At 39.1% G+C, this 21,953-nt stretch overlaps 1 protein-coding gene across 8 annotated transcripts in view; it reads left to right on the top strand.

Moving 5' to 3' along the window:
• Positions 1–21,953, top strand: part of DOCK4 (dedicator of cytokinesis 4) — a 410,170-nt gene that overhangs the window by 233,069 nt on the left and 155,148 nt on the right. For all 8 annotated transcript variants that reach the window (XM_049093429.1, XM_049093431.1, XM_049093430.1 and 5 more), the window contains exons 12-13: positions 2,907–2,995; positions 19,252–19,377. In XM_049093429.1, coding sequence (XP_048949386.1) covers positions 2,907–2,995; positions 19,252–19,377 — 215 coding nt within the window. The remainder of the gene's footprint in view (positions 1–2,906; positions 2,996–19,251; positions 19,378–21,953) is intronic.

The raw sequence follows: 21,953 nt of genomic DNA, 5'->3' as shown, positions 1-21,953 counted from the left end.
ATACCCAATGGATGCCAATAGTTTTCCTATGTTGGCTTAATATAAGCAGCCCACTGCCTGTAGGACATAGACTTCAAATTGCTTTTTGACCACTGCTGGAGGGTTTCATGGATTTATCCAATTCTCCATCCAGTGCCCCCTGGACCTGTGCCACACATTTGCTAATTAGTTGACAGAGATTTGTCTATAGCCTGTGGTTTAGGACCACAAACTATATCTCTCTTTTTTTTTTAACTTTATCTCTTTTAAGAGGGATAAAATCTGTGACCTTGATATTAAACTTGAAAACTTTGGGTGAAACTAATGGGTAGAAAACTCACGACTCTTTTTATCATGTGGCAGCCCTCAATTTCCATGACAATCCTCTTCCCACATTCTGGTGATCATAAAATATAATTTTTTTGAAATAATTCTGGCGAGAATGGCCTTCATTTAATATGTGCTTACTATGTTCAAGGAACTGTTAGGCATTTTCCATGTGTCATGTCACTTTATCTTCATGACATACACATAAAGCAGATGCTATTGCCTCTGATTTCCATGTAAGGGGACAGAGAGGCTGGATAATGCTCCAAAATCACTTGGCTAATCAGAACAGGAACCAGATGTGAAATCAGGAATATCTGACTCCAGAACGCAAGCTGTCACGTACCAGGTCCCGTGCTCTCAGGTGTTATTTGACACCGCTGTCTAGTGATGTGATAATGATGCTGTTGTGTAGCATTGCTTTTTAAGAAAACTGGAATTCCTTAGAAACCCAGTCTCATCCTTTCTTAGAGTAGTCTTTCCAGGTGTGGCTAGCAAGCACTATATTTATCTTGCCACTGGGAAAACAGGACCAACAGTTGCATGCATCACCCTTGGCTATGCAACCTGCTGAAAAAGACCCATGAATTCCAGCTCTGCCTATGGGAGACACTCACTCTCATAAAAAATAAATTGTATTTCTCTTTGTGGTTGTCACTATCTGTTTTTTTATAAGCATCAAATAAGGCTTTAGATTATTCTTGTTGGAAGAGAGATCCCCTTGAAAATGCCAGTTCAGCAAATTATGAATGTGTTTCAGGAGGAATGCTAGCCAATCAAAACAGTCACTGTAGATGAAACAGAAAGTGTGATTTTAGTAAAACATTTTAAGGAAGTGCCTGTTAGAAACAATTTGGAAGAAATTTCTATTTGTTAATATGACTGAATCCCTCACCCATCTGGGACTCGAATATGGAACAGTAACAAATACCTCATCTGAGCCCGGAAGATATTTCAGTCACACTTTGAGCTTTGATTTTACGTAGAGTTTTGTAGGTTAAAAGCATGAATCCGGGAGTCCGTTCACTAATAGGAAGTCTCTTCCTTCCCCGCCTGAGCTGAAATAAGAAAACTAGAGGCCGAATATACTAAATTGCAATTTGGTATCCTGCAGCTGGATGGTGGGATGGTTTCATTTCATCTTAATTTCTCAGCCTTCCAAGATGCCTGTTCTGTTTGGTACCCTACTGTTAAGTGGCTCAGAAATGCCCTCCATCATGTACATCCTGGAAAAGCCTATGGTGATGAAATAAATATGTAATCGAACTGTGAACTCTCAGCCACAGACAAGGAACTTGCCGTGGAATGCTTTGACTGATATGTATAGAAGCTTGATATTCACGGCCCTTAGGAAAGGAGCATTTGTGGCTAATAGAAGTAGTGATTTACATAGTCAGATGAGGGAGGCTGTCCCCGGCTAACTGAGGCAGTCATGGCAGTAAGGAAGGATAACCAACCTCAATATTTAGGGGCCATTAGGAGTTGCCAGTCAGAGGGACTTCCATCCATTCATTGATGCAGCTCATTAATTTTTCAGCACCCTTGGTATTTAGAGTCCCAAGGGGGACACATGTCCTAGATCCATTCCTCAAGAAACCTTAAAAGTTTCCTGGGTGAACTACAGCATGTAAAACAAAGATGACATGAGCTAGCAAGTGACAAGAGCTAAAAGAGCAAGATACAGATGGCTATGAGAGTAAGAAGATGGAAAGATGCCTATTAACCAGTAGAGGAAAAACTGGGGAGCTTAACTTTTTTTTTTTTTTAAAGATTTATTTATTTATTCATGAGAGACACACACGGAGAGAGAGAGAGAGAGAGAGAGAGAGAGAGAGAGAGAGAGAGGCAGAGACATAGGCAGAGGGAGAGGCAGGCTCTTCACAGGGAGCCCGATGCGGGACTCGATCCCAGATCCCGGGATCACAACCTGAGCCGAAGGCAGCCATCCAACCGCTGAGCCACCCAGGTGTCCAAAGGGTAATTTTTAATTACCCTCTTTCAAGTAGTGTTAACCTCAGTTGCATTTTGCTTGCTTTGTTGCATTCTGATGCTAGCCCAACTTGGTCATGTTGTTGTAGGCAGAGACCCACTAATGAGAACTAATTCATGGAGCATTTACTATATGTCAGGTGTTATCCTAAGCCCAGAATCATCTTAAACCCAAGCTTATTTAACTGTAGTATATTAACCCCATTTCACAAATGAGGAAATCAAGGCACAAGGAGGGTAAATAACTTGCCCAAAGAACATAATTTAGTTATTGGTGAGGGTTCAGATCCAGGGAGTAGCACGTTTCATCTGCACTGCCTTCCACTGTGTGCATTAGTTCTCTGAGATTTTGAGGCGAGGGGGACTCTCATAAATTGTTCATTCCTCACAGCCACTCCTGGCATGAAGTAGGTAGTCATGCATTTACCAGATATGGGCATCCTGCTCATCCTGGGGCAATTATGCTATCACTGACCAGTTTGGGGGAGTTCCCAAGGAGATTTAAGGGCGTACGTTCTGATGGTTATTCCAAACAGAACAGGTGTGCTACTAAGGCCATTGTTTGATCTCATCCATTATGGAAGCTTAACCGAGTGTCAATGTCTTCATAGGTGTAACACAGAGAGTGAGTGGTACCAAATCCACGAGAACATCATCAAAAAACTGAATGCACGTTACAATCTGACGGGCTCCAACGCAGGTGAGTGTGTGGGACTGGCTGACTCTCCCTCCGCTTTTCATTTCAGGCCTTTTATTTTATGTATCTGTGTAAGAAGGAGATGAACCGCGCTTTGTTTTTCTCTGCATTCACTTTGTAACTTTAAAAACGTACAGTCAACAATCTGGTACGTCTCCCTGTGCTAAGATGGGTTTATAGCTATAACTCTATTTAAAGTAACTCTATTTAATGTATTCTGTTCTGGTTTGAAACAAGGCAGAGTATGTGGATTTGTTCAGTAATACCAAGTGGTGAGGCCTCTGAGTTGTTACCAGTCACTAAAACCCAAATGACAAATATGCTTGGGTTCTTGACTGTGGTATGGAATAGGGTTGATGGACGGAAGTTAGGTCCAAGAAAGTCATGCTTCCCTGCCTATAGCTGGGAGCAGAACAACATACTGGAGAACAAGCATACAGGTTCATGTGTTGAAATCGGCTAGGGAGACAAATGTTGTTGGCTGCAGTTTCACGTACAGAAAAACGTATGCACGCGTAGTAAGAGGGGGAACTGAAATACAGAGCGTTACAAGTTATATATGATACGTGGTACGTATTCTTAACCTGGAAACTTCATAGATACTGCATCATACAGCATATATAGTGACATTTTTACGTTTGGTCAGTGGACAAAAACTAGGTGAATATTCTTAGCTCCCTGTCCCCCCCCCCCCCCTTCAAATCCAAGTTGAAGCAAAACAGACTGTGCAGCTGTGTGGTTTCATTGACATAAAAAACTTGACATTAAGTCATCTATAGAACTGAATGCATTATTTTTTAAGACTGGTTTTCAAAGTAACTTGAGTATAGATATTTATGCCCTTGTCCAACCTTCCTGGTAATCTAGAACAAGAATCTGAGCTCAAACCACCTTTTTTTCAGACCCGTACACATCTTACTAGGCTACACTGACCCACAAAAAAAAAGTAACCATAGACAGAAACTTTCTGCTTCAGTGAGAGTCCTAAGCATCGACAGGTCACACATGTGGCAACATTCAGGTTGTTATGAGTGGTGAGATCACCCTCTCCTCCCTTTCCCAAGAGTTGGGGAGGTAACTTGAGTTTGACCTAATTCACACAAAGTCCTCCATCTACCGGCTAAATAAGCAAAGAGACTTGGAGCAGTAGAAGGCAGAGTCCCTAAAGGGTCTGGAAGAGATGGTAGTAGTAGTATACAAGGTGAAGTGATAAGATACTTTAGAATCTGGTATGTGTATTTGTCTTCACCTTTTCTGGTAAAGAATTATAACACTAGTTGTGTGCAGACCACATGATTTATTTTAAATGTACGCCTGGTGAGATGGCAAAGATCCCACTTTTTAAAAACTAATCATGCCAAATTCGTTGGCAGACTTCTAGGTAAATCCTGGTTAGTTTTGTTCTAAACCTTCTGGGGTTTCATGATACCACTGACTATTTTTTATCATTAATTACCCTCTAAACCTGTGCTCTCCAGTTCATTGGGCAATATCTACATGTGGCTTTTGAGCACTAGATACGAGGCTTACAGCACTGGAATTGAGGTGTGCTGTGATTATAAAATATGTAATGGGTTTTGAAAACATGGTACTTTAAAAAAATGTAAAATATCCCATTAATAACTTTTATATTGATTACATGTTGAAAGATAACATTGTGGAGATAATGGGTTAAAATACATCACTAAAATTAATTTTGTTTCCTTTTACTTTTTAGCATGGCTACTAGAAAATTTTTAATTTCACTGGTGGCTCCAATTGCATCCCTATTAGATAGTGCTGCCCTGGACTTAAAGATTTTTTTCAGGGACGCCTGGGTGGCTCAATCAGTTAAGCATTCAACCTTTGATTTTGTCTCAGGTCATGATCTCAGTCGTGAGATCAAGCCCCACATTGGGCTCCTCACTCAGCGGCAAGTTGGCTTGAGATTCTCTATCTCTCTGGCCCTCCTTCTCCACATTTGCTCACACTCGCACAGGATTTCTGTAGCGCGCTCTCTCTCTCTCTCTTTCTCTCTCTCAAATAAATAAATCTTAAAAAAAAATTTTTTTTTTTAGTTCTTTCCATGTCTCTTCAGGATTCCTACTACTCCTAATTTGCATTTGCCTCCTTATGAATAAACAAATCCCTGACCTTGTGATTTTTTTTTTCCCCCATGGATTACCTTCTCTCACTACCATCACAGATGTATTCTTGCCTAAGCAGTGTGTGTTGGCCTGCCCCAGTAGATTTTTTTTCCCCAACTCCTTATTGACTCCAAAGCCTTTCCTCTTCCACTATGCTTCATGCAGAACAAAATTCCTCTGTTCTTGGATTGTTTGCGCATATCGTTGTCCAGACTCTGATGTGATTCCCAGTTGCCTCTTGAATCATGGTGAAGTTCTCAATGATGTGCTTTGATTTATGCCTCCAGATAGATTCCTAACATCACTGATTCTATATCCTGTGAGGTCAGAGTTCCAGTAAAGCCAAATTGCACATTTCTCTCTGCTTATAGATGAGAGTCATCTTAAAGAGAGGATAGCATTGGGATGCCTGGGTGGCTCAGCAGTTGAGTGTCTGCCTTCTGCTCAGGGCGTGATCCCGGGGTCCAAGATCGAGTCCCACATGGGGCTCCATGCGGGGAGCCTGCTCCTCCCTCTGCCTGTGTCTCTGCCTCTCTCTCTCTGTCTGTGTCTCTCATGAATAAATAAATAAATCTTAAAAAAAAAACAGATAGCCTCTAAGAACTTTGCCTGAGGAAGTAGGATGTCCTAAGTACTGTTTTACTGGGATAATAATAATATCATCTTCTAAGGATTATCAGGGAGAAAGCATATGCAAAGTGTGTTGGATTATTGATAGGTTAGATCATTGACCGGGCCTTCCTACTTTGTTTCTTTCATCTTATCTCTGCTGATTTAATTGCTAAGATCCCTCCCTTCTTTGAAATTTAATTGTTGTCCTTGTGATTATGCAGATTAATTCTGAAGGAAGGACAGCACAATTTATTTCCTTGGGAAGTTCCTGGAGCTTAGACATGCCTCTCTATTCCATGTGATCTGTCAATCTTACTGACCTACGGACCATTTATCCTTGCTCCGGAGTGAGACTACCAGTTAGTGACATCTAAACCACCATATTCCCTGAGTGTTCCCTTTTCTGTTTACAACCATCATACTGAAATGAAAAACTATTTGCTGCATCTTTGGAAAGAGTGAAAGGAACCATTGTACTGTAGAGCCCTGAATGAAAGGTTTTGCCTTTAGCAGAATCCATCCTCCTCCATTTTGTTGCCTACTGTGATACTTTGATGCTGAGGCAGCCAGATTTATGTGCTTTATACTTGGCTTCTGCTGCAGAGCCCCATCTATTCCTGTTCTAATGGCCACTACTCTCCGTTCTTCTCCTTTTAAGCCTGAGCCTCAGCCAGCTGCCCACAGCCAACATCTGTCTGCCTTCCACTCTTCTGGTCTCTCCACTGAGATTTCTACCCTTCAGTCTTAGTGGATCATTCTCCTTGTAGAAAACAGATATAAGAACAGAAGAGAAACAGGAGTTGTTTGGCTTTATTATTGAAAGGGAGACCCTTAATGACTTAATTAAAAATAGTGGGAGAAGCAGGGTGCCTGGCTGGCTTAGTTAGAAGAGCATGTGACTCTTGAGCTTGAGGTTGTGAGTTCGAGCCCCACTTTGGGTGTAGAGGTTACTTAAAAATAAAATCCTTAGAAACAAAAAGTGGGGGAGACAAGGGTACACAAAATTGAAGTTGGAAATTGGGATACCTAATGTTCAAACTATCACAGTGATTAGATCTGTTGACTTACATAGTTTTCTCCTTGAACCACGGGATTGTTGATTAAATGGAAGTAGTGTGGTCAGATGTCTTCAAGAAAATTGAGTTCATTCAGTAAAGTATTGTTTTTTTCCTGCTTTCGTCCCACTATTCCTTGGTCATTGATACTAAAAAAGGAAAAAAAAAAGGAACTTTGAAATTAGTTTTCGGAACAAATTCTACCAACAAATTTCCAGGCCCTTTATGCTTCATTGAAGTCTTCCTATCTCTTGGAGTTGTAATCTTGTCTGTTAAATAGTTAAAGGGATTTGTCTAGTTAACTGGGTTTTTGTACCCCCTAACTAAGACTTATGTTGCAAAGGCACATTAACCACTATCTTTGAGTTTAGAAGCTGGGAGAAAATTGTAAGCGATCCATTTATCTTTTAAAGATGAAGAAAAAAATAATTGAATTAACATATCTCTCTGGTTGGATTTATTTAGGCTGAATAATTTGAAATTTTTGTGCTCTGTGGGAATTTTAAAATCCAAAAGTAATATTGTAAGAATTTGAAATTCTAAAAATATTCATGAAATGAGCCTGGTTTAGGTTTGTTGAGCAAATGGTTATTATAAATGTCACCTCCAATAGGCATTAGCAATTGAAATGCTAGGAATGTGTACTAAGACTGAGCCAGTGTGATTTACTGAAGCAAATTCAGTTCTGTGACTTGAAGTAAATTGTGTAAGAATCATTGGCTCTGGTTCAGTATGTCCTGAGAGAAACTTCAAAATCTTTTCATATTATCTGTATATTTATGAAATCCTATTTCCTGCAGTTTACACATGTAGTTTCCAGCTAGAAGAAATCATATCAACTAATTAGGTCAATTTCTGCACTTTTTTTTTTTTGCCTTAGCAAGATGAGTTGCATTCCTGCCAACTATGCATTTTAACCCCCACAAGATTGAGGAATTACCTAGATGAGGAACTCATGAGTGCAGGAAGAACAGTTTAACTCTATGCAGGAAGTGAGCAGTGTTCTTTCTTTGGCTGAAGTAAAAGGAGGCTTTTGATCATTATATTGCATTTTGGGGTTGAGTAACCTACCTTTATAGAGCAGTGTGGTTATTTAATTCATTATTATTGAACTGCTAGAATTCTTGAGGATTGTATCAATGCTCCTGACTTTTGGGCATGGCATTTAGAAACTTTGCTTTCTAATATTGTTAAAAGAAGCTGGTACTTATTGGCACCATCTGTTGGCTGGAAATGTGGGATGTGACCTTTTTGCTCGCTTTAGAAATTCCCTAATTATTAAACCATGCTCTCTCTTTTATTCTTTTGGGGTTTTTTAGTTTCAACTAAATTTACTTCCGGAAAAGTTGCATGAGTAGTACAAAGAATTCCTAGTTTCTCAAAGGTTAACATTTTACTACATTTGCTGTATCCTTCTCTACTTCATACTCACTCAATCTCTTTCTCCTTCTATGATCTATAATTTAGCATCACTGAATTGGTATAATTCTTAAGATTGGCCCAGTGCTCCTAATGTTTAAACGTGTGTGTACAATACGTATAATACATACACAACACAAATACTTTCCCCCCCAGAACTGTTTGAGAACAAAATGCAGGCATGATTCCTCTATACTTCTGCTTACTCCAAGACATGACAACATAACCAAATTACATTGATAAAAATCAGGAAATTAACATACTCGTATTTCGACAGTTTTCTCAGTGTCCTTTATAATTAAAGAGATCCAGGCTGTATCACATGCAGTTGTAATATCTTTTCAGTTTCCTTTAATCTAAACCATTCTCCTTTAATTACAGTGAACAAAAAAGAGTTCAAAATATGAATTATATGTATAAAGTATTTTTATAGCTTCATGAAATATACAAAAAACAAATCATAAACTAAAAAAGTAGTGATTAGAGCTTGATTTTATTCTCCAAATTACTTATATTTTGCTAATTTAGTCACTAGTAAAACTGTTTGGAAGATTTGCTATATAGAAAAACTTTGCATTTTATAAAAGCAAGTGTATGAATAAACTAATCAGATGTTAAATTATACTCATATATGATATGTTCTGTGTACATTTTAAAAAAACAGTTTTCAGCCAGGGGCTTACAACCTGCTTCATGTTTTGGAAAAATTACAAATCAATAATAATGATGATTATTATATACCTGTAACAAACAAACAAAACCCTTTTGAAGCTTGACAGAACCCTCATGTACTGAAATGTTGATATCCAAAATCATAACAAGGAAGGAAATTTTAAGATGAAAATTCTCCTCTGTTAAGAAGGAAATGTGAATTTCCTCTGAATGGTCTCATCCACTCCTATAATTACAGCTTCCACTGCATGCCAGCGCATGCCCTCTCCATCCCTCATTTCTGGTCAGTAAATTTCTTTTCTGGTTACGACTCAATGAAAATAAACAATTGCAGATGTCTCTTCTGTTTTTTAGTTTGATGTTCCATAACTCGTTATGTATTACTTCAGTCTTATTTGTGCTATAACCCTTAGCCATGGGCTAACCACTTCTTTAAAGAAAGCTTTAAAGTTTTTTCTAAGACTTTGAAATAGCAGATCTGTGGACTGGCAGTTATAATTACAAGAATATTTGCACATATTTATCATACCTTTTACATGATAGACCATAGCATCCCAATCAGTAGGGTTACCTGTTCAGAGATCTCAGGAAAATGATCTTCAGAAAGTGAGCCTATAGTCAGACCCTTTGATTATCCTCAGCGGTGTCAAAATCACATCTTCCTGAGTTAAATTTATTTATTTTTATTTCAGTTTATTCACAAACTGAATAATACTGGTTGAAAGGCAGAAATAGAGGTGTGACTAGACTATTAAGAAAGGAGAATGATTTTCTTTTACTTTATCTTTCTTTTCTTTTTCTCTTCTTCAATTTTTTTTTTAAATGTAAGTTGGCTTTAAAACTACATCTGAAAGAAGAGATACATCCCCAAATTTGAGCATTGGCAACATTAATAATATAGTGTCTGGATTTTCAAGATGACAGTGTTAAAGGACACTTGTCCTTTGGGTAATCTGGTCCTGCTGGGCAGAGGATTTAAGCAACTAGGCCCCTCTACCATGTACCTAACAATTCAGTGGGCTTCTAGTACTGTCATGGCTCCCATTTTATTTCTTTATCTAATCTGACTCATTTTGACACTCTAGTGTCTTTTTAGTGCTTCTGACTTTTGCTCCATTGACTCATTTTCCAAGTGCTGTTTTACTTGACAGCACTCCTGCTAGACATTTGGCTTCCCTTCTCTCCTCTACTCCAGAGACTATGAGATCCTGTCTCTGACCTCTCTGTGTAAATACTCCCTTAATCCTGCCAGGTTTTTATTGATGCAGCCAGAATCTACTCTTGAAAGTTCTCTTTGGCTTTGAGTTGGGCCCACATTAGATACATGCTTTTAGTGTATTTATTTTAAAAGTCAGTTATCTGAAGAATGCCTGGGAGGGGGGTCAGTCGATTGAGTGTCCGACTCTTGATTTTGACTCAGATCATAATCTCAGGGTCATGAGATCGAGCCCCATGTCAAGCACTGTGCTAGATGTGAAGCCTGCTTAAGACTTTCTCTCTCTCTCTCTCTGCTGCCCCACTTGCACTCTCATGCTCATTCTCTCTCTCTCTCAAAAAAAAAAACAATAATAATAATACTAAAAGTTAGTTATTTTACCTTATAGACTCCACATATAATATTCTAGTACTCAAAGCAAAACTCTGTTGATAGATTTTTGTAAATCAAGCACATAGGAATAAATAGAAGTAAACATTCTTCTTCTGATAACAATGAGGTCCTAAATATTTTGGAAATAAGCAGACTTTACTGAAGATAATTTTATGAAAGAATCTAATAATACCATCTTTTTTTTAAAAGATTTTATTTATTTCATAGAAAAAGCAAAAGAAAGAGAACAAGCAAAAAAAAAAAAAAAAAAAAGAAAGAAAGAAAGAAAGAGAACAAGCACAAAGGGAGAAGCGGACTCCCTGCTGAGCAGAAAGCCCAATGTGAGTCTTGATCCCAGGACCCTGAGATCATGACCTGAGCCCAAGGCAGATGTCCAACTGACTGAGTACCTAGGTGCCCCATAATACCATCTTTTGCACGTTTTGCTGCTACCTCATTATGTTAGTGATTTTGTACTTCCAAGTTTAGAAGCCCTAGCAATTATGTTTTAGTATGCAAATATTGCGAAGAAATAATGTTTTTAGTGATGGCTGGGTGGCTCAGTCAGTTAAGTATCCAACTCTTGGTTTTGCCTCAGGCTCGTGCTCAGCGGGGAATCCACTTGAAGATTCTCTCCCTGCACTCTCCCCCACCCCCACTTATGCATCTGTCTCTCTCTCAAATAAATAAATCTTTTTTAAAAATTAGTTTTTTTAGAGTTTTGCTTCATAAGAGCAGCCTGAGGAGCTACATAGATGCATTCCAAATTGAAAAACATTAAAATCTGAAGATTTTTCTAAGAACGTACAGCATATAGAGAGAAACTTATTCAAGAGTCATACTAAATCTTAATAGAGAGATTTGGTGACACTTGTGCCAATACTCATTTACTCCTTTCCCCCCTGCCTCTGCTCATCATGATGGATGTTCTGCTCCAGGCACATGTGACCAAGAAGATGACACTCCTTCTCTGAGCTCTCAGTCAAGGGATACCATATCTGGCTGAGAGGTAAAGGCTCCCAGCACCTTTCATCACCCTTAGCTTTGAGTTATGGAGGAGTCTCCCTTCTTCTGCCCAATGCTTAGTCATAGGACAGTGGCTCTACCTGTGATCCAGCAAGCCAGGAATATTGGGCATCAGTTGCCCTTGTCCCAGCTTGCTCATTGGATGGAGCTGCCTCACAAAGAGAGGCAACTTAAGAAAACCCAGAGATTACTATCTCAGCCTGGTACCTTGCCCATGAAGCAGAGGTGTCCCTCTAAAAAATAGACCACTGTACACACTTCCAACTCTGGAGCAATGGATCAAAGCTTTGGCCCAAGGAGAAGTGGTAGTTCATGAGGAGAGAAAATTAAGAAGCCCTCCTGAAAGGAAATGACTTTATTTAAAACAGAGTATGGAGAAACAAGCCTGTGGGACTTCTTGAGACTGGAGACTTTGGAAAAAGGTTTTTTAAAAAAAAGAATGAAGAAAAAAAAAAACTGCAGAAAAATATACCATCAAGTGCACCAACATATACAAAATAGGAATACCAGAAGGAATGGAGAGAAAGAAAGGAGTAGGAAAAATATTTGGAGACATAGTAGCAGAAAAACTTCCCAAATTTGATGGAAAACATTAATCTGTACATCCAAGGAGCTCAGTGACTTTGAGTATGATAAGCAGGAAGAGATATGCATCCTAACACATCATAGCAAAAATGCTAAAAGACAATGACAGAATTTTTTAAAGTAGCAAGAGAAAAATTACTCCTCATACCCAGGAGAACCTCAAGGAAGTTGCTACCTAACTTCTTATAATATACAGTGAAGGTCAGAAGGCAGTGATGACATATTCAAAGTGCTTAATTTTTTTTTTTTTAAAGACAACAACAACAAAAAAAACCCACCAAAGTGTCAATCAAGAATCTTATATCCAGCAAAATTATCTTTCAAAATTCTAGGAAAAATAAAGACAAAACAAAACAAAAAAAAAAAACAGAATTTTTTGCTAACAAATCTGCTTTGCAAGAAATACTAAAGTTGTTCAGGCTGAAAGCAAGTGACCCAGACCATAATCCAAATCTCCATGAAAAATAACACCACTCAAGGTCATTTATGCATTTATAAAAGACAATATAGATTGCTGTTTCTTCTCCTTTCTTAACTAATCTTCTCAACTCAGTGTACAGCCACATTTTTCTACAGAGTTTCTCAGATCAGGCACTCAAAGAGTCTCTTATGATTCCTTATTTTCCCTCATTCCCCCACATCTCATGTACCAAAAAGAAATAACTTCTTGTATGTCAGTATGTAACTTTTTAAACACTATTTCCCATCTTTGTTGTAACTGTGTCAGCATAGCCTCCATCATTTCCTGCCTTCATACATGTGCTCATCAGTAATTAATTATGACCCCTGTGATTGCTACTTATTTTTCTGGCTTTCCCTGTGCTGTTAGGAACTTCCCCATCTTCACATGTGTCTATCTGTACATATTACCTACTTGTATTTATCACGTTTGTCTTTGCCAAATCTCCAGTAATTGAGTCTTGCTCATGATAGACAGATTTGCCTCCAAAGCCACCATAGAATTTCATCTTTCAAATATACAGGAGATTTGCAAAACTTGGCTTAATCTAGTGGTAAGTGGGCATGACTATTGAAAGGAATAGTCTTTGCATATGGCACATAGGATGTCGAACATTTTTTGATAGAAGATAATTTGTTGATATTAATGGTAGGGAGGAATAAGAACAGAAACAATGGGCAGCCCTGGTGATTCAGCAGTTTAGCGCCGCCTTCAGCCCAGGGTGTAATCCTGGGGACCCGGGATCAAATCTCACATCAGGCTCCCTGCATGGAGCCTGCTTCTCCCTCTGCCTTTGTCTCTGCCTTTCTCTCTCGAATAAATAAATAAAATCTTAAAAAAAAAAAAAAAAAAAAACAGAAACAGTGATATTATATAATAACGGTAGCGGCAGTGGTAGTTGTAGTGACAGCAGCCAACATTGTCGAACACCTCCTTTGTGCTAGATATCACCCAAAGTGTTTAATGGAGTTGGTATCATTATTATCTTGATTTTATAGATGTGGAAAACAGAGCACAGAGAAGTTAACATTTGGCAGGGTCTTAACTTGCACACTTAATCACAACATGTATTTATCAAATGTATTTGTCATTTTTTTTTTATTTTTGCTTTGCTGTATGTTCACAGCTCCATGTTATTTGGTTCAATGGTGGCAAAATGGCTGATCTAGTCTAAAATTAATTTTGCCTGCTACTTATAAATCATGCTGAGCTTGGCATTTTTTTATATAAAAGTGCAGAATTTCATGAATTTGAAAAGAACCATCTTATGGAGTGAGTTAACTTCAATTCCTATGAAATTAGAGCTAACAAATAGCCATGTTTGATTTATCAGATATGAAGCCTTTCTTTCCTGTACTACTGCTCTGTAAGTGTAGCTGCATCATGAAAAATACGTTATTTTGTGACAGACTCTAGATTAATTAATGCCTATTCCTTTATTTAAAATTAGATATCAAATCATTATAATTGACTCTTAAGCATCTAGGCAGATAAAAATGTTCAGTTTAATGATTGCATCTTTTAATAAAAGGAACAGTTCTCCCTTAGCAATTTCATTTTTGGTACTTAGATTAAGGACCAGGAAAAAGCGATTGTAAAACATTATTGATTTATTTTGTGAAATTAAAAATCTAACCTAGTTCTTCAGTTTATTGGTTGTCATAAATTCTTGTTTTTCCCCCAAAAAATCTACCCTGCACTTTAAAATTTCCTCAGTCAGTAATTTTTTTCTTATTTCAATATCCTTATCATACATTTAACCCATTCTGCTTTACATTTATTTATGTGTGTGTGTCTTGTATTCAGTATTAGAATATCAGTTCCTTTGGAGTAGGAACCTTATCAAAAATATCCTTATAGCCCACCTTTCACCTTCCTCTCAAGCTGAAAGTTACTGCCACACCCAAAATGGGCAGTATGAGTTGCGGCAGAACTAAACTAGTGTACAAATAAAATTCTATTTCTTAAAATTTAATTAAAAACTTTTTATTTGAGTATAGTTGGAATATAGTGTTACATTCATTGAAGGTGTACAGCACATAAAATTTTAGAAGTCCCAGCCCCAGAGATAGCAGGTACTGTAGGTAAGGACTGACAAGGAATAGAATAGAAATAAAAATACTGCTCTGTGAACAAACTAAATTTATGACACATAAATGACCATTCCTGAAAGGATAGGGCTAATCCTTGGATAATTGAAATGAGTATTTGACGAGTCTCTCCTTTGTGGTGATGAGTAGTTTCCTCATCTTAATACATTATTTCTTGTTTTTCTGATGACTCTTTTACCCACCCTGTTGATTTTTGTCATGGTAATTAAGGGACACCATGAAAGTAGGATCAGGAGTTTCCTTGATTGAAAAATAAGTAGTATTGCAATGGCTCCTTGCGGGTGAGTGCCTGTGGACTCACATTATATCATGTTCTTTCTTTGTTTTATTGAAAGTACACCTACTCTTGAGTGTTGCATGTTGAGTCTTGTGGGGTTTTTTGTTTTTAAATTTTTTTTTTTTTTAATGAAAACTGAGTCGATGATTTAGGAGAAGCCAAGTAAGTTGTGGTGAAGTCCTCAGTTCTGTTGGCCTTTCCAATTCTTGACTCTCTGTGAGCTCTTTATTTTGAAGAAATTGGGTCACCTCTAAATGGCAGTACCTTCCCCTCTCCTCCAGATTGGTGTCACTTGGCAAGACAAATGAAATCATTACACCTAGGGCTTAAATCTGCATCTTCTAAACCTCTAAAATGAAAACTGCTGAACTGTCTAACCAAATTTTAAGATGCATTCAACTCCTAAATACAGTATTTTCCTTCCCCCCAACCCAGTATTTGTCTGATTTACCCCTGTCACTTCTTCATTCCCTTCACATATCTACTAGCTGGCTCTTCCCTGTTACTCCCTAATTGAATCCTCTCTATCCTTTTGCATTCTCTAATCTCTATGGCATTTACTGTTTAGAGTACATTAATGTATTTTTCTTTTCTTGTTTACATCTATATCCTTCCGTAACATGTAGTATTTGTCTGTCTTGGATTTTCTTAAGCTTCATCTCTGACTGAATGCTTTTCTTCTTTCATTGTCTTATCCTCTGTTAGGTATTCAGCTTACATTAAAAAAAGAAAATCACTGATGATTAAAATGAATTCTGGCTCCAATAGGGCAAAACCAGAATTCTAGTCACTTTTCCTTCTTCCAGCCCCTACCCTGAATAGCATGATGTCTTTGCTTTTCACTACTGTTCGGTTTTTTTCCTACTTTAGACATGGCACATAATGTCGCCAGTGTCTGATCAGATCCTTTGATGAGAAGTCCTAGTGAATTGACCTTCACTTGTAAAAAGAAAAAAAAAATTGTAGGACCCCAAGGATTTTGTTAAATCCATCTGATTCTCTATTTGAAAGCATTGTTTCTGGTCCCCCAGATTTGGATAGTGTTCTTCCCAGCAGGAGGGACTGTTCTTATGTACGGTGTCTGGCACACACTGCTATTCTACAGATACCAGCTCCTGATGATGTTAATGATGATGGTGATGGTGTGGGTGAGTATTTTGAAGGCAAAAGGACAGAAGTGGGAAGAGAACAGAAACACCAGTAATGAGGTAGGGATAGTGGGAGAGCGTGAGTCAGGAAGAAATAGCTGCTGGGACAGATGGATTATAACACATGCTACACTTTGTCTTCATCCACTGCCTCTGGGTTTTAAAAGGAACCAATCACACCACATAAAAGTATCCCAAAGCTGCACTGACTGTTTCACCGTCAAACCATCCAGACCACTTATACTACCCTCCTTCATTCCCCGTGGGTCTCAGGGACAGAAGTGCCTCCATTTTGTTGCCTTCAGTCACCCAACTCAATGGAGTGGGGGCAGGGAGGGAGATAAAAGATAGGTAAGTAAAATGGAATGAGCTTTTAATTAAAGTTCCTGAATCCTGCCAGATTCAACCTTATTCTAACAACAGCTTTCTGACACATCCTATTAGGCCCACACACTAGAAGGTGTGAGGACATAATGATGCAGTCCTCTCCTACCTGTCATTTTTTTTTTTGGCTTCGCCCCTTAGGTATGCCCCATCTAGGTCAGACTTGAACCCCAGAAATGGCTCCATCTTCTCTCTGAACCAAATGCTTCTTTTTAAACAAATTTTCCTGATGTTGTTACCACTTAATTGAAAACCAAGTAAAACCAACAAACAAGACACTGTTTTTGTTGTTGTCTGTTCATACTGCTGAGGGAGAACAAAAGCAAGATCCTAATGTAGATGTGTGCTAAATAAACTTTGCATTTCTTTTTTATTCCAGTGTGATTGTTGTCATTCTTATGGTTCATGTTTGATATTGCATTGTAGTACTGTAAGTTATGAAAGGGGAATGATAAGTTGCACGTGGTAAGTAATGATATAGATAGTCTTTGGAGTACAGATTTATCATCCTCTTAACTCTACCATCCAAGTGCATTTTAAAATTGAGTTCATACCAGGTGTTTACCCAAAGGATACAGAAATACAGATTTGAAGGGATGCATGCCTTCCAGTGTTTGTAGCAGCATTATCAGTAATACCCAAACTGTGGAGAGAGCCCAAATGTCCATTGACTGATGAATGGACAAGAAGATGTGAGATAGGGCAGCCCCAGTGGCTCAGCAGTTTAGTGCCGCATGCAGCCCAGGGTGTGATCCTGGAGACCTGGGATTAAGTCCCACATCAGGCTCCCTGCATGGAGCCTGCTTTTCCCTCTGCCTGTGTCTCTGCTTCTCTCTCTCCTCTCTGTGTATTCTCATGAATAAATAAATAAAATCTTTGAAAAAAAAAAAGATGTGAGATAGATATATATATATAGTGTATATACACAATATATGTATATACACAACATTGACTCCTCAGCCACCAAAGAGAATGAAATCTTGCCATTTGCAATGACATGGATGGAGCTAGATTACATTATGCTAAGTGAAATAAGTCAGAAAAAGACAAATACCATATAATCTCACTCATGTGGTGTTTAAGAAAGGAAACAGATGAACATATGGGGGAGGGGAGAAAAAAGGAGAGAAGGAGACAAGCCATAAGAGATTCTTAATGATAGAGAACAAACTGAGGGCTGATGGAGGAATGTGGGCTGGGGATGGGCTAGATGAATGATGGGTATCAAGGAGGGCACTTGTGATAAGCCCTGGGTGTTGTATGTAAGTGATGAATCACTGAATTCTACAGAAATCAATAGTGCACTGTTGCAACTACCTAAAATTAAAAACAAATAATAAAATAAACGGGAAAAAATTGAGTTCAGTTCAATGATGACTGGAAGCTTTAAAAATCAGCCCCCTTTGATCGGGTTCATTTTCTATCACTAAGGGGCTTTTTTGCTGTTTTTCTTTCCTTTTTTTTTTTTTTTTTGGTCTTTCTTGTTAAAGATAATAGAAGAAAAACAAGAAGGAATTAAAAAGCAGAAAGAAGGGGATCCCTGGGTGGCTCAGCGGTTTGGTGCCTGCCTTTGGCCCAGGGCGCGATCCTGGAGTCCCAGGATCGAGTCCTGTGTCGGGCTCCTGGCATGGAGCCTGCTTCTCCCTCCTCCTGTGTCTCTGCCTCTCTCTGTGTCTATCATAAGTAAATAAATAAATTTTTTTTTTGAAAAAAAAAAAGCAGAAAGAAGTGGCATCTCAGAAACATACAAACATAGTCACAAGCCTGGCATTAATTTCCTTTCTGTAGTTCTTGCCTACAGAAGAACTGAGAGTTGGGGGAAAAAAAGATAAGAAAAATGTATCTCACTCATCTTTTATGTATCCTACTTTAGTAATGTCATTGTAATTGCAGTTAAAAGAAAGACAGTTTTACTACTTTCCTGACTAAATACTCTTTTATTTGTCACAGTAGCCTGTATCCTGCTTAATTCTCGGTAGAAAATAATGCCACTATGAGTTTCTAATGCACATAATATAATCTTGATTTTGTTATAAGCACCTCTGTTACGTGAGTTTTTAAAGGTTGATTGATTTGAGAGAGAGAGAGAGAGAGAGAGAGAGAGTGTGTGTGTGTGTGTGTGCATGAGCAAGAGAATCCCAAGCAGACTCCTTGCCAATCACAGAGCCCTATAGGAGTTTGATATCATGACTCTGAGATCACAATCAAAACCAAGAGTAGATACTTAACCCACCCAGGTACCCCTGTTCCTTAAATTTTAAGAAAATCTCTGTGAATATCCTTAAAAATCTTTGAATTATGATATGACTTTTTATTTGTGTATCCTTTTATGATACTTATTATATCATATATATTTATATTTATTTAGTAACTATTCATAGGTTTTATGGAGTTAAAGGAAATAACAACTCATCCTTTGAGATCAGTGTCTTCTAGGGCCAGATAGCCACTGACAGTTGCTGGCATGAGCGTCCTTGCAGCAGGGATATTTCCGTCTGGCAGGGGCCTGGAGAAGAGGGTATAGGGGCTAGAAACCAGACTTCCTCTTCTTAGTATCCTGCTCAAGTTTTTTCCAGTCACTATGAACCTCCTTAAACACAGCCAACTCAGATATTTATGTTGGAAAAGTGTTCTCTAGAAATTATTTCTATAGATTCTTTTGATTTTGCCTGAATAGTAACCTTTCGTTTACAACAATGCTATTATAGTTGTGGGCTTGTTGAAACAAGTTCAGATTTCCATTCATGCTATTTCTGTCCTCCTATTTTTTACTCTGGTATCTCTCATTTATTTTAGGTTTAGCGGTTTCCCTACAGCTATTACATGGAGACATTGAGCAAATCAGAAGAGAATACTCATCAGTATTTTCTCACGGAGTGTCTATAACAAGGAAGTTGGGTTTTTCTAATATTATTATGCCTGGTAAGTGATGTGGGATGGACCAAAGGTTGACATATGGGTATTATGTTTGTTTTTGACACTTGAGAAATTTTTCAAATGGTCAGTTTTGAAGAGTTCAAATGGACCATTGCTAAAGAAGAAAATGAGGTATGTGATAATAAATAAGCAAAAGTTTTTTTTTTTAAATCTTTACATTTTTATTATATTAGGGTGAGTAACTTATAGGGCCGTGCTGCATTCTGTATGACCATGATATGATGGAGAACTGGGGTAGGATCCAGAAAATATTTTACACTTTGGTGGAAAATGTTAGCAAAGACACTTGGGGGAAATCCTTATAGGTTTTGTTAAGAGTAATTATTGAGCAGCAGTTGGTCCTTCTTGGAGGATTCTTCTACCCAGAATATGTATATGTAAATAAGCAACCATATGCAAATACCATATGTATTTCTGCACCTTTCCTAGTTCTGTTTGAGATCTATCCAGATCTCTTTTAGCAACCTAAAAGGACTCGAAAACAAGTGTCTGTTTCTAAGTGGAGAAGGTGGCAGTTAGTGAGAGTCACACTATTGAAGTAAATGCCACATAGTAGTAGTTTCTCAGTGCCCCACATCCCACCTTCTACAACCAAGACAGAAAGGAGACCAGATGAAATACCCTCAAATTGTTAACAGTATTTTTAGAAACGAGATTGTGTAAATCTCCGTTTAAGGCCCACGTATGAAAGCAGGCACGGGAAGTTGCATCTGACAAGGCCTCTGGCACAGCTGTGAGAGGAATGGTAAGACTGCTCTGGACAGAGACCTAACGTGATGCAGCAAGTGACCAGCATCGCCCTGTTGCAGCATCCCTGTGATCTCTTTATGCAAATCTGTTTATGCAAGGAAGGCTGAGAGAGAGAGAGCCTGGAAATTTCCTGAGATGACCCGACCTGGCTTAGGGACCTGGCCTGCCTGAGCATCTCATGCCACTGTCATTGAAAATGACTGTTTATAGAACTGTTTACTTGGTGGCTCTCGCACCCCCTTCATTATTTCCTTCAGTTGCTATAAATAACTGGTATTTCCTTTGTAACAAAAAAAGAAAAACCTTCATGCCACTGGGAAGCAAATTGATGGGCAAATCTAATATAAAAAACATATTTTCGAACAGAATGCAGACAGCTGCTGGAAGAATTCCTCAGCTTGGTCTCTGGGCAGTATCACCGAGAAGTGGAAAAACATAAAGCAACATGACACTTCACCAGCTGACTAATTGTCTGGGATGTGCCGCGCTCAGGCCGCGTTTGTCTGGCTTTCCTGACGGAATGAGCTCTGCGTGGAAGGGGGCTCCCTGCGCCCCGTCACGGCCGCCGTGGTCGCGCTGCCCGGCCCGCGGCCTGCAGGCCCAGGTCTGCAGTGCTGGGCACGCCAACACATCATTTCAAAGCACTTGCTGCTTTTTCTCCCCTCCTTTTTCTCCTGCAGCGTCTTAATCTTCCAAGTTAGACAAAGAGGGGAAGGACGTGTGTGTTTACATCCACAGCGGAAAGCAGCCTCGAACCTCCCTGGGACTGTTTTACGTGGGCAGACGTGGCGCTGGCTTTCCCTTGGTCATTTTCAGAATGTTGACTTGTCAGTCGATTCTCAGGGTGGCCCTCTCATGAGCGCTTGAGCTGAATTCTCCAACGAGAAAATGGGTGGGGACAACATTTCCGCTGCCAGGGTGGCAGTGACAGTCTGCTGGCATGACTCTCTATTTTCTCGCTTTCTAGACTCATCCTTCAGAGTTGATTTGTGTGCTGGTGGGGGTCAGGACAGGTGAGGCCGCGCTCAGACCAGCAGGACAGGCTCCTCAACATAGCTGCTGCCTCTCTGCAGAAGGAGTCTGTGGTCTTGACACTGAGGCGAGCGTACACCGAACTCCCGTCGAGGCCCATAGATTGTGCTCAGTGCCAGACTCTTTACGGAATGGGGAGCAGCACAGGAACAGGAACTCTCCCCTTGGTCTGGCGGTGGCAGGGGCACATGTCTACGATGTCACCTAGTGTGAGGAGGTGATCCGGCTGTGCGCTTTCGAGCTACCGTGACCCTTCCCTGTTGTTAAGGGTCGGTCACCCAGCACTTTGTTTCTCAGGGTGTGTAATTTTCAAAGAGGCTAAGTCACTTCCTTTGAAGCTCCATCACTGCTACCTACAAGCCGAGTAACTCTGCCAAAAGTTCCACGATCCGCTCTCTGAGCCCATGACGGGGAGCGCAGCAAAAAATATTTCAATCCATGCTCTGCAGAAGAAACGTAATGAGAGCCACAAATGTAATCTTAACTTTGCTAGTAGCCGCTTTCAAAAAAGTGGGGAGAAAGAGTTGGGATTAATGTTAATAATACATTTTCCTTAACCCACTGCATCCAAAATATTATCATTTCTAATAGGTAATTCCTGCAAAAAATTCTTAATGAGTTATTTTACACTGTCTTTTTTTAACCTCCATCCCTGAATGCCGGTGAGGGTTGTACATTTACAGCACATCTCTTTCTAGCCAAGTCACATTTCAAGTACTCAGTTGCCACACATGGCAGCGGTTACAGTATTGGACAGGCTGCCTCTAAATGTCTTAGCA

Source organism: Canis lupus, chromosome 14 (genome assembly GCF_003254725.2).
Source record: "Canis lupus dingo isolate Sandy chromosome 14, ASM325472v2, whole genome shotgun sequence".
In the NCBI taxonomy this organism is placed as follows: Eukaryota; Metazoa; Chordata; class Mammalia; order Carnivora; family Canidae; genus Canis; species Canis lupus.
Note: the sequence above shows the minus strand (reverse complement) of the source record. Positions and strands in the feature narration are given on the sequence as shown.